The sequence below is a fragment of the Psammomys obesus genome, unplaced genomic scaffold (genome assembly GCF_907164565.1).
Source record: "Psammomys obesus unplaced genomic scaffold, mPsaObe1.curated_primary_1811, whole genome shotgun sequence".
Classification (NCBI taxonomy): Eukaryota; Metazoa; Chordata; class Mammalia; order Rodentia; family Muridae; genus Psammomys; species Psammomys obesus.
The window spans coordinates 23,059,441-23,070,472 of record NW_026592510.1 but is presented as its reverse complement, the minus strand read 5'-3'; the positions used below and the strand labels follow the sequence as shown (position 1 = coordinate 23,070,472).

At 37.2% G+C, this 11,032-nt stretch overlaps 1 protein-coding gene across 1 annotated transcript; it reads left to right on the top strand.

The window, feature by feature from the left end:
- The first annotated feature begins 3,266 nt into the window (after positions 1-3,266).
- On the top strand, positions 3,267-4,190 carry LOC129681816 (olfactory receptor 5B3-like). The gene has a single exon (XM_055613993.1). It carries the CDS (start codon positions 3,270-3,272, stop codon positions 4,188-4,190), a length of 921 nt encoding a protein of 306 aa, XP_055469968.1. The 5' UTR covers positions 3,267-3,269.
- Positions 4,191-11,032: the final 6,842 nt, after the last annotated feature.

The window sequence follows — 11,032 nt, the reverse complement described above, 5'->3', positions numbered from 1 at the left end:
GCAGTCATTTTTAATTTTTTAAGAGACTGAGAAATTTTAATATTACATGTGTCAATTTTAAAGACTATTCCTTGGATTCTTATAAAAAGTATAGTTAGAAAGAATGAACCAGCCGTGAAAGAGAAGTTGACCGTGAGACCAGCAAAACAACATGAAGTAAAGTGACCACAAGCCATGGAATGTCAGCAGCTGCTGTAGGAAGGAGGAAGCATGACAGTGTCCCCTAGAGCACAGAGAGAGACATGGTTTTGATCGTTTCATAGAGTTCAGCCATGTGAAATTTGAAATTTTGCATTTCTGGCTTCCAGACATGGCAGATAAAAAAAAAATCTATGATTGTAAGCCTCCAGGTTTAGAGTAATTTTTTAGAGCAACTACAGAAAGCTAACACAAACTCTCACTTGGCTTCTTCTCTGTAATAAACACACATAAATATTATATATTAGTTTCAGAAAATTTCCAAGTGAGTATATCAGTTTCTGGGCTTTGATTTGTGAAAATGTTTATTATTAATTCAAGATACATTGCCTTAGGTAATACTGAATTTGTTTTATTGTTGGAGTCAGTTTTAGTAGTGTGATCACTTCCTGAAGTTTGTATTTTATCAGCATTACTCATTTTGTTTGTTATATAGTTATTCACAGCATTTGATCACAGTTGTTCTTGAAAGGCTACTATAATGATGGCCTGGAAAAATAGTTGGGTAAATCCAGCCATGAGGGAAGTGAACTGGAAAGTTATCAAGGAGAAGCTCAGGAGAACTGGTTTAGGTGACTGTGGACACGTTAGCCTGACCATTATCCAGATAAGACTTCCTGAAGCTGCACTCTAAGAAGTGAGATGCTTTTGTGCACAAATTATGCACTGATTATAAGATAAAAGGAAATAAATAATTTGTACACAATAAAAATAACCATCTGAATCTCCACAGACAGGTTAATTGCTTTTACCCTGTAGGATTAGAAAGTTTAGAAAATATCACAGAATCACTCTCTAGAGGTCTCAAGGGCTGTAGGATTTTTTTCCCTAGATCTCCTTGTATTGGTCTGTAATTATAATGCAACTCAAAGTGATTCCACTTTAGAAGGAGTACACTGCATGCCACGCTTCACTGGCCATTAGATGCTGATCTCAGTGACAGTCACTCTTAGCATGTACAGGCCTTTTTGATCTGAGGATTTGCCAAGAGCCTTCAATCAAGATCTTTCGGAAAAAGGATAAAATCACATTGATTGGCTTTTAAGCAATAACCTCTTCACGAGAAGTTTTGTAGAAGTGCATTATGTACAGGTACAGTTTGCGAATGACAGGAGAGGTACAGTCTTATCATGTTGATGAAGCAAATTAGAAGGACGTAAGAGCCTCTACCAAGGAACCAAGAATAAATGGAGGTTTGACTTTTTTTTTTTAAATACAAATGTTCTTTCCTTCCTCTTTCCCTGCATTAGAGAATGTGGGACCTTTTGACCCTGCCTGAGAGGAAGCTTCTTTCACAGCACTTATGCAGTATTTCATGGCTGATGGGGGATTTCAGAATGCTATTCTGGATCAGCTGTTCTCTCCCAGGAAACTGGTAAGCTTCTATTCTCCACAAAATTTTATGATTTTTGTAAACAAAACTAAACAAACAAAAAAAAAAACCCAGCAAAGCAACTACATTCTCTGTGAGTTATTCTAAAGAATATTAGGTGATTTCAACATGCTTTCAAAATCTGATGTGAAAAATCCCATCACATGGAACTTAGACGTTCATATGACACATCAAACTTATTTCTCAATAAGGATGAACAAAACCCAAAACACACGATATCCTAGCTGATTAGATCATAATCTCATATTGCTAACTGTGTATTTGCTTCTCATTAGAGGAAAGCAACAAGCAATGATAGCAGCTAATCCTTCAAGTGAATGAACACTTCCTTCATGAGAGGAGTCCTTAGTGGGTGAAAAGATTTTGAACTGTACTTTAACCTCTACCCCATAATCTCATGCTAGCTAACATCAACATACCTACACATGTTGACAGTGATATAAATCATGGACTTTTAATTAGGTTGAAGATAACTAACTCTTGAATCTTCGTTCTTTTTAAAAATTGGATATATAATTATTAGGTTATTATATATGTTTCAATTTTCAACTTCATAAATTAAAGAATAAAAATTCTTTCTCTCTCCTCCAGACATAAACAGAGACACACAGACACATATTTACACATAAAATCTTTATTACTAGGTGTAGAGATAAGTATATTCTAAGGTGATCATATATTTGTTAAAAATAGAAAACAATGTTCAATTCAGACTTATAAATGGACATTTTGAGGATGAAAAGTTAAGAAATAGTAGTTAGAATTTGATGGATATTCTTCAAACTTTACAATTATAATCAAGAAATTGAACCTACTCGAGAAGAGACATAGATATAATAGCGTACAAGGTGGAACTTACCACCATAATAAACCTGTGAATCAAAGACATCCCACATATCAGAAACAACTCAACTTTTGGGCTATAGTTTGGTTAGGGTATCTCACTGATGAGAGTTGGGATGATTATTAATAATCTTTAATTCTTTATATCAATAGTAGAATATAGAATCATTAAAATTATGGAGCTACCAATCATATTTGTGGAATAAAAACAGATCCAAATCACTGGAAAGCTTAGAAAAACACCAGTGAATATATATATATATATATATATGTGTGTGTGTGTGTGTGTGTGTGTGTGTGTGTATACATAAATTGAATATATTAGTTGAATATATGTTAGACTAATAGAATTAGAAATGACTCCAAATAGGTTAAAGACTGATTTGAATTCTTGAAAGAAGTTGCCAAATTAAGTTTGTGTAAATATGAATAAATGACTCAACCTCTTGTGCTTCATAACTTATATTATTATAAAAGGCAAACAAACACAAAATTCTGCTAAAAGAATACAACGAATACTCCCTAAAGCTTTTATGGAAATGAATTAGAAGATAGGTTCACCCAGAAAATCATTTGATTAGATATTAAACTGTGTACATTTTTAGCTAACATATCTCTAAAATTGAAATTAGGCAGAACATGGGTAACAATTCCTCAGATTCAGTAGCTTGTAACCCCACATATAATTAACAATGATTTCTTTCAAGCTTCTGCTTGTCTAGAAAATACCAAAGTACATGTTCCGTGATGATGTGAAGCTCAATTCAACTTCATTATCTTTTTGGATGCTTTGACAGTTTGATACAGAACATCCATTGATTCTCCGGTAAGTTTGATGGAGAACAAAACAGGAGTGACACAATTTCTCCTGCTGGGACTCACCGACGACCCAGACCTTCAGCTTCCCCTCTTTGTCATCTTCCTCCTCATCTACACCATCACCCTGGTGGGGAACCTGGGGATGATCCTGCTGATTGTCCTGGATACTCACCTGCACACTCCAATGTATATTTTCCTTGGTAATCTTTCGCTGGTGGACCTTTGTTATTCTTCAGGTGTCACTCCAAAAGTCATGGCTGGGCTTCTAGCAGGAGACAAAGCCATGCCCTACAATGACTGTGCTGCTCAGATGTTCTTTGTTACAGGCTTTGCTACTGTGGAAAATTACCTGTTGTCCTCAATGGCCTATGATCGCTATGCAGCAGTGTGTAAGCCCCTGCACTATGCCACCACCATGACTACAGGTGTGTGTGTTTGGATGATTGTAGGCTGCTATGCCTGTGGCTTCATGAATGCCTGCATATACACTGGCGATGCATTTGGTCTCTCCTTCTGTAAGGCTGATGTGGTTCATCATTTTTTCTGTGATATTCCTGCAGTCATGGTACTCTCTTGCTCTGATAAACATGTGAATGAGCTAATTCTTGTTTGTGTAGCCAGTTTCAATATCTTTTTTGCTCTCATAATAATTTTAATATCCTACCTAATGATTTTTATCACAATTCTAAAGATGCACTCAGCTGCCGGACATCAGAAGGCCATTTCCACCTGTGTCTCTCATTTCACTGCTGTTTTTATTTTTTACGGGACAGTAATTTTCATGTACATGCAGCCTAGCTCCAGTCATGCCATGGACACTGACAAAACTGTGTCTGTGTTCTATACCATGGTGATCCCCATGCTGAATCCTCTGGTCTACAGCCTGAGGAACAAGGAAGTTAAGAGTGCATTCAGAAAGATTTTCAGGGCAAAATGACATTATATTGAGTTTACACATTTGAGACATACAATATCTTGATTCATTTCTCTCACATGTTTTTCACTGGATCAGATTTTATTTGTCTATCTATCTATCTGTCTATCTATCACATATGTATTGATGTATGTATATATGTATCATCTATCTATCTATCTATCATCATCATCATCATCTAGCATTTATGCATGTATGTACATCTAGCTATCTATTTATCTGTTATCTATCCATCATCTATTTTTTCTCCATTATTCAGTCATCTATCATCTATCCATTCATGTATCCATCTATCATACGTATGTCTGTGGATGTATGTGTGTTTGTGTGTGTGTACATGTGGATGTGTGTGGTGCATGTGTGTAGATGAGTTTGTGAAAGAGAGAGAGCAAAAGAGTGAGAGCAAGAGTGAGAGAGAGAGTAAGAGAGAGAGAGAGAGAGAGAGAGAGGAATTCCATATTACTCATTTAAAGGTCAGAGGACAGGTTGTGGAAGGCAATTTTCTCTCTTTCTTCCACATAGGTTCTGTGGATCCAACTCAGATTCTCATCTTTGGCAAACACCTTTACCCAATGCGCCACCTTGGTGATCTTGAATCATATTTGAAAACTGTCAGGTTGAAAGGAAACTCCAGTTTTTCAAACTCTAAGGGTCAGTGCATATATCCAGAAATGACAGTCTAGGCTCAGCTCAAGCTTACCTGTATGATTTATGGCAGGCAGATAAAAGCCCAAGTTTAGCATTTGCCAGGAACCTGCAAAAAATGGATTTCTGTTTGGCAAAATGTTCGCTTCCCTTGACTATACATGTGGTTGTATATAAAAGCCCATGCTGGCCTGGAGACTTTTCCAGTCCCTACTCACATACATTTGTTACGAATTTCAAAGTCCACTCTATCCTCCTGGCCCTTCTCTCCTCTCCCACTCCTCCTCTGCTATGATATTTTTCAAGCTGTTGCAGGTCATAGGTTTTCTTCCTCACAGATACCTTTTGGTTCTCTGTTTAAGACAAAGGTATTACCTTTGTCCTCACTATTGTTGCTATTCTCTCTCTTGCTATTCTGGCTTTTCTTGCAGATAGCCCTAATCATGCTTAGTCTGCTTCTTTTTCTCTCTGCTCTGGACTCTTCCAGATGTCTTTGTTCAGTTTTATATATAATAAAGTACTTCCCCTCAATCATGGAACAGCCATTTCAGTGGTTTCCTTGTTGAATCTCTCTTACAAAAACCAATACTAAATTCAGTTTCCTGAAATGATACCTAATAGAAATATATATATTCAGAATCATAATATCAGATTGAGAATGCTAACAGTGCTGAGGTCTTCTTATCAAATGCAAACAAAATGTGGCTCTATTAACTCCTCTTTAATATTTTTTTTTCTAATTTGTATCAGTGCAAATATTTTTAAAACAAGAACATAATAAAGACCATTCATAGAAGTTCCTGAAAGGTGCCTTATAAGGGAGGACACATTGACACATATGTGGCCAGTTTTTCAGGATGGAATTATTTTGCCTTTATGTGGTAGCTTTATGGTTTAGTATACTCCAACCAAGGACCATTCATGGATATAACCTAGAACCCCTGCTCAGATGTAGCCCATGGCAGCTCAGTCTCCAAGTGGGTACCTTAGTAATGGGAACAGGGACTGTCTCTGACATGAACTCAGTGGCTGGCTCTTTAACTACCACTCCTGAGGGGGGAGCATTCTTGCCAGGCCACAGAGGAGGACAATGCAGCCAGTCCTGATGAGACCTGATAAGTTAGGGTCAGAGGGAAGGGGAGGAGGACCTCCCCTATCAGTGGACTTGGAGAGGGGCATGGGACAAGATGAAAGAGGGAGGGTGGAATTGGGGGAGAATGAGGGATGTGGTTACAGCTGGGGTGCAAAGTGAATAAACTGTAATTAATATAAAAATTTTAATCAAAAGTAATAATTAAATAATGAATGTATTCTCAAAAATGGTGGTAAACCCATGGAGGCTCATCACTGAAGAGGATGATATGCATGGATTAATGGTTTGAGACTAATTTAAGTTATATACTAAGCCAGTTCAAGACAAAAAGCAGAACAAAAGAAAAACCAATGGAAAAGCATCAATAACAAAACTGATCCAACTGATGTCTTTCTGAGAGGTTGTAAAAATGTTTCTGAAAGTAAGTGCTCTTGGAAGCAGTGACATGGCTGTTGCACCCATGGACTCACTGTAGTTGTGGCTACCTGCACAAGGTCTGCATAAGACTGGGCCCCTTCGCAGTTCATCTCGGAAAGGGGAAAGGCTCATGAGGCCAGACTCATCCCAGAGGATTCTTAGCAGTTAATGTTGGATGGGGCACCATGTTTGTCAGTAGTAAGTGGCACATGATCCAGTATGTAACCTCTTTCCAGTACTCCTCCTATAAGCAAACTTAAATTATCCCAGTGAGTCACACATGAATGATAGAAAAGTTGTTGGGAAGATAGTTTTTACTATCTTAGTTTTACTAAGTGTGCAACGAAGTGTAACAAAGCATGAAAAGGTCTCAAATTCATCCTATCCATGCATAAAACTGTTGAATAATAAATTTTGAAAGAAAGAATTGTCATTTGATATTTAATTTTAGAATTTAAATGTAAGACTAATATTTTCTATTTCTTCTACAACTTTAGACTTTTTTCTCTGCCCAATTATATACTAGTCCTTCATTTACTACATAGACTATCCCCTCACATGATCTGTCCCCTTCAAAGACTTCATTAACACTTAATACATTGGCTTACTAGTTATTTTTCTTTAAACTCTGATTAAATTGTAAGTCATTCAGATTAATGACTCTAACTCTTTTATTAAATGTGGTCATTGGTACCTGACTAGATGATCTTGTTGTACGAGATTTCTAAGAGGTATTTTAAATGAGTAATTAATAAACTTATAATTGAATATTTTAAAATGAGGGAGTAACTCTCTCCATATCTCTTCAACATAGTACTTGAAGTCCTAGCTAGAGCAATAAGACAACTAAAGGAAATCAAGGAGATACAAATCAAAAAGGAAGACGTCAAAGTATCACTATTTGCAGTTGATATGATAGTATACATGAGTAACCACAAATATTCTATCAGAGAAATTCTTTAACTGATAAACACCTTCAGCAAAGTGAGTGGATACAAAATTAACTCAAAAAAAAAATCAGTAGCTCTCCTGTGTATGAAAGACAAAAGGGCTGAGAAAGAAATTAGAGAGACTACACCCTTCACAATAGCCACTAATAACATAAGTACCTTGGTGTGACTCTAACCAAGCAAGTGAAAGACCTGTTCTTTTTTTTAAAAAAAAAAAAAAAAAAAAACACAAAAACCCAAAATCTCAAGACTCTGAAGAAAGAAATTGAAGAAGATATCGGAAGATAGAAAGATCATGGATTGGTATGGTTAACATAGTGAAATGGCCATCCTGCAAAAAGCAATCTATAGATTCAATGAAATTCCCATCAAAATGCCAACACAATTCTTTTTTTTCCCTCTTTTTATTTTTTTCTCTTTTTATTTACAATTTTATTAATTACAGTTTATTCCCTTTGTAGCCCACCTGTAGCTCCCTCCTTCCTCTCTTCCTAATCCCAACTTCCGTCCCTTTATTCCACCCATTCCCCTCCCCCAGTCCACTGATAGGGGAGGTCTTCCTCCCCTTCCTTCTGATCCTTGTCTATCAGGTCTCATCAGCAGTGGCTGCATTGTCATCCTCTGTGGCCTGGTAAGGCTGCTCCCCTCTCGGGGGTGGGGGGGAAGGTGATCAAAGAGCAGGCCAATCAGTTCATGTCAGAGACAGTCCCTGTTCCCATTACTATGGAACGACTTGGACACTGAACTGCCATGGGCTACTTCTGTGTAGGGGTTCTAGGTTATATCCAGGAATGGTCCTTGGTTGGAGTATCAGTCTTAGAAAAGACCTCTGTGCCCAGATTTTTTTGGTTCTGTTGTGCTTCTTGTGGAGCTCCTGTCCTCTCCAGGTCTTACCATTTCTCACTTCTTTCATAAAATTCCGTGCACTCCACCCAAAGTTTGGCTAAAAGTCTCATCATTTGCTTTGATACCCTGCAGGTTAGAGTCTTTCAGAGGCCCTCTGTGGTAAGCTCCTGTCCTGTTCCCTACAACACAATTCTTTACAGAACTTGAAAGAACTATTCTTAATTTCATATAGAAAAACAACAACAAAAACAAAAACAAAAAACAGAATTGCTAAAACAATAGTATATAACAACAGATCGTCTGGAGGTATCTCTATCCCTGATCTCAAGCTGTACTACAGAGCAATAGTAATAAAAACTGCATGGTACTGGCATAGAAACAGAATGGTGGATCAATGGAATCAAATAGAAGACCCAGAAATAAACCCCCACATACCTATGGATACTTGATTTTTGACAGAGAAACCAAAACTATACACTGGGAAAAGAGACAGTATCTTTAACAAATGGTGCTGGTCTAACTGGATGTCTACATGTAGAAAAAGCAAATAGATCTTTATTTATCACCCTGCACTAAAGTAAAGTCCAAGTAATAAAAAGCATCAACATAAAACCAGACATAATAAACCTGTTAGAAGAAAAAGTGGAGAAAACCCTTGAATTTATTGGCAAAGGAGTCAACTTCCCGAAAAGAACACCAACAGCACAGGCTCTAAGACCAACAATAGATTAATGGGACCTCATGAAACTGAAAAGCTTCTGTAAAGCAAAGGACAGTGTCATCAGAACAAAAAGACAGCCTACAGAATGGGAAAGGATCTTCACCAACCTTATATCTGACAGAGGGCTAATATCCAGAATATATAAAGAACTCAAGAAGTTAAATAGCAACAAATCAAGTAATCCAATTAAAAAATGGGGTACAGAGCTAAACAGAGAATTCTCTATAGAGGAATACAGAATGGCAGAGAAACACTTAAGGAAATTCTCAACGTCCTTAGCCATTAGGGAAATGCAAATCACAACAACCCTGAGATTTCACCTTACACCCATCAGAATTGCTAAGATCAAAAAATAAAGTGACAATACATGCTGGAGAGGATGTGGAGTAAGGGGAGCCCTCCTCTATTGCTGGTGGAAATGTAAACTTTTACAACCACTTTGGAAATCAATCTGGTGCTTTCTCAGACAATTAGGAATAGTGCTACCTCAAGATTCAGGTATACCACTTCTAGGCATATATCCAAAATGTGCTCAAGTACACAATAAGGACATTTGCTCAACTGTGTTCATAGTAGCTTTATTAATAATAGCCGGAATCTGGAAACAACTCAGATGTCTCTCAGAGAAGGAATGGATACAGGAACTGTGATACATTTACACAATGGAATACTACTCAGCAATTAAAAACAAGGAAATCATGAAATTTGCAGGCAAATGGTAGGATCAAGGAAAGATCATCCTGAGTCAGGTAAACCAGAAGCAGAAAGACACACAGGGTATATACTCACTCAAAAGTTGATATTAGACATATAATATAGGATAAGCCTACTAAAATCTGTACACATAAAGAGGCTAAGCAAGAAGGAGGACCCTGGGTAAGATGATCAATCCTTACTCAGAAAGACAAATGAGATGGACATTGGAAGAAGGAGAAATCAGAAAACAGGACAGGAGCCTACCACAGAGGGACTCTGAAAGACTCTAACTAGCAGTGTATCAAAGCAGATGCTGAGACTCATTACCAAACAGTGGGCAGAGTTCAGGTAATCTTATGAAAGAAGGGAGAGATAGTAAGACCTGGAGAGCACAGGATCTCTACAAGGAGAGCAACAAAACCAAAATATCTGGGCACAGGGGTCTTTTCTGAGACTGATATTCTAACCAAAGACCATTCATGGATATAATCTAGAACTCCTGCTCAGATGTAGCCCATGGCAGCTCAGTATCCAAGTGGGTTTCCTAGTAATGGGAACAGGGACTGTCTCTAACATGAACTCAGTGGCTGGCTCTTTGTCCACCTCCCCCTGAGTGGGGAGCAGCCTTGCCAGGACACAGAGAAGGACAATGCAGCCAGTGCTGATGAGACCTGATAAGCTAGGGTCGGATGGAAGATGAGGAGGAGGTCCCCTAACAGTGGACTTGGAGAGGTGCATCTGAGGAGAGGAGGGAGGGAGGGTGAGATTGGGAGGGGCTGAGGGAGGGGACTAAAACTGGGATACAAAGTGAATAAAGTATAATTAACATAAAAAATAAACATTTAATTAAAAAAGAATACATAGCATATAAATGTAACAAAATTAAAATAAATTTAATTTTATGTACATTTACATTTATGTAATAATATTAAAAATAATTAATGGTCAATAGAAATAAGTAGATATTTTTATAAAGGGTAACACACTACATTCTGTAGTGTATTATAATGGACAGCTCATAAAGAATTATCAATGAATATTAGATATTATTGACAGTTACATCTAGCTAGGAACAAGAAGCTGTGATGTACTATTATGAAAAAGGGTTACTATAGATAGACATAATGTAGTATATTTTCGGATGGGCTGGAATAAAAAAGAAATTAAAGACTAGAAAGAAATATTTTGAAAGTTGTTTTTATCACAAATAAATAGTACTTGAGAAGACAGACATTCTTAACCTAATCTGAACACCTTATGATATACATTATGTATAGAAACACTGTGTGTACCTCATTAATATGGATTACTTTTGTGTTTTCATTTATCCTTTAGAAAGAAATTTTAACTTCTAAGATACAGAGATAAGTTTGGTCCCCAAGGTTAGTTAATTACTTTTTCCCTAAGAAGATGGTATGAGGATCCTCAGATATACTCTGGGGGACTCTCCAGAGCTCTCTGAGTGTCTACAATTCTC

Excerpts from the sequence above, each read along its gene's own strand:
- LOC129681816 (XM_055613993.1), top strand. The coding sequence starts at position 3,270 with ATGGAGAACAAAACAGGAGTGACACAATTTCTCCTGCTGGGACTCACC.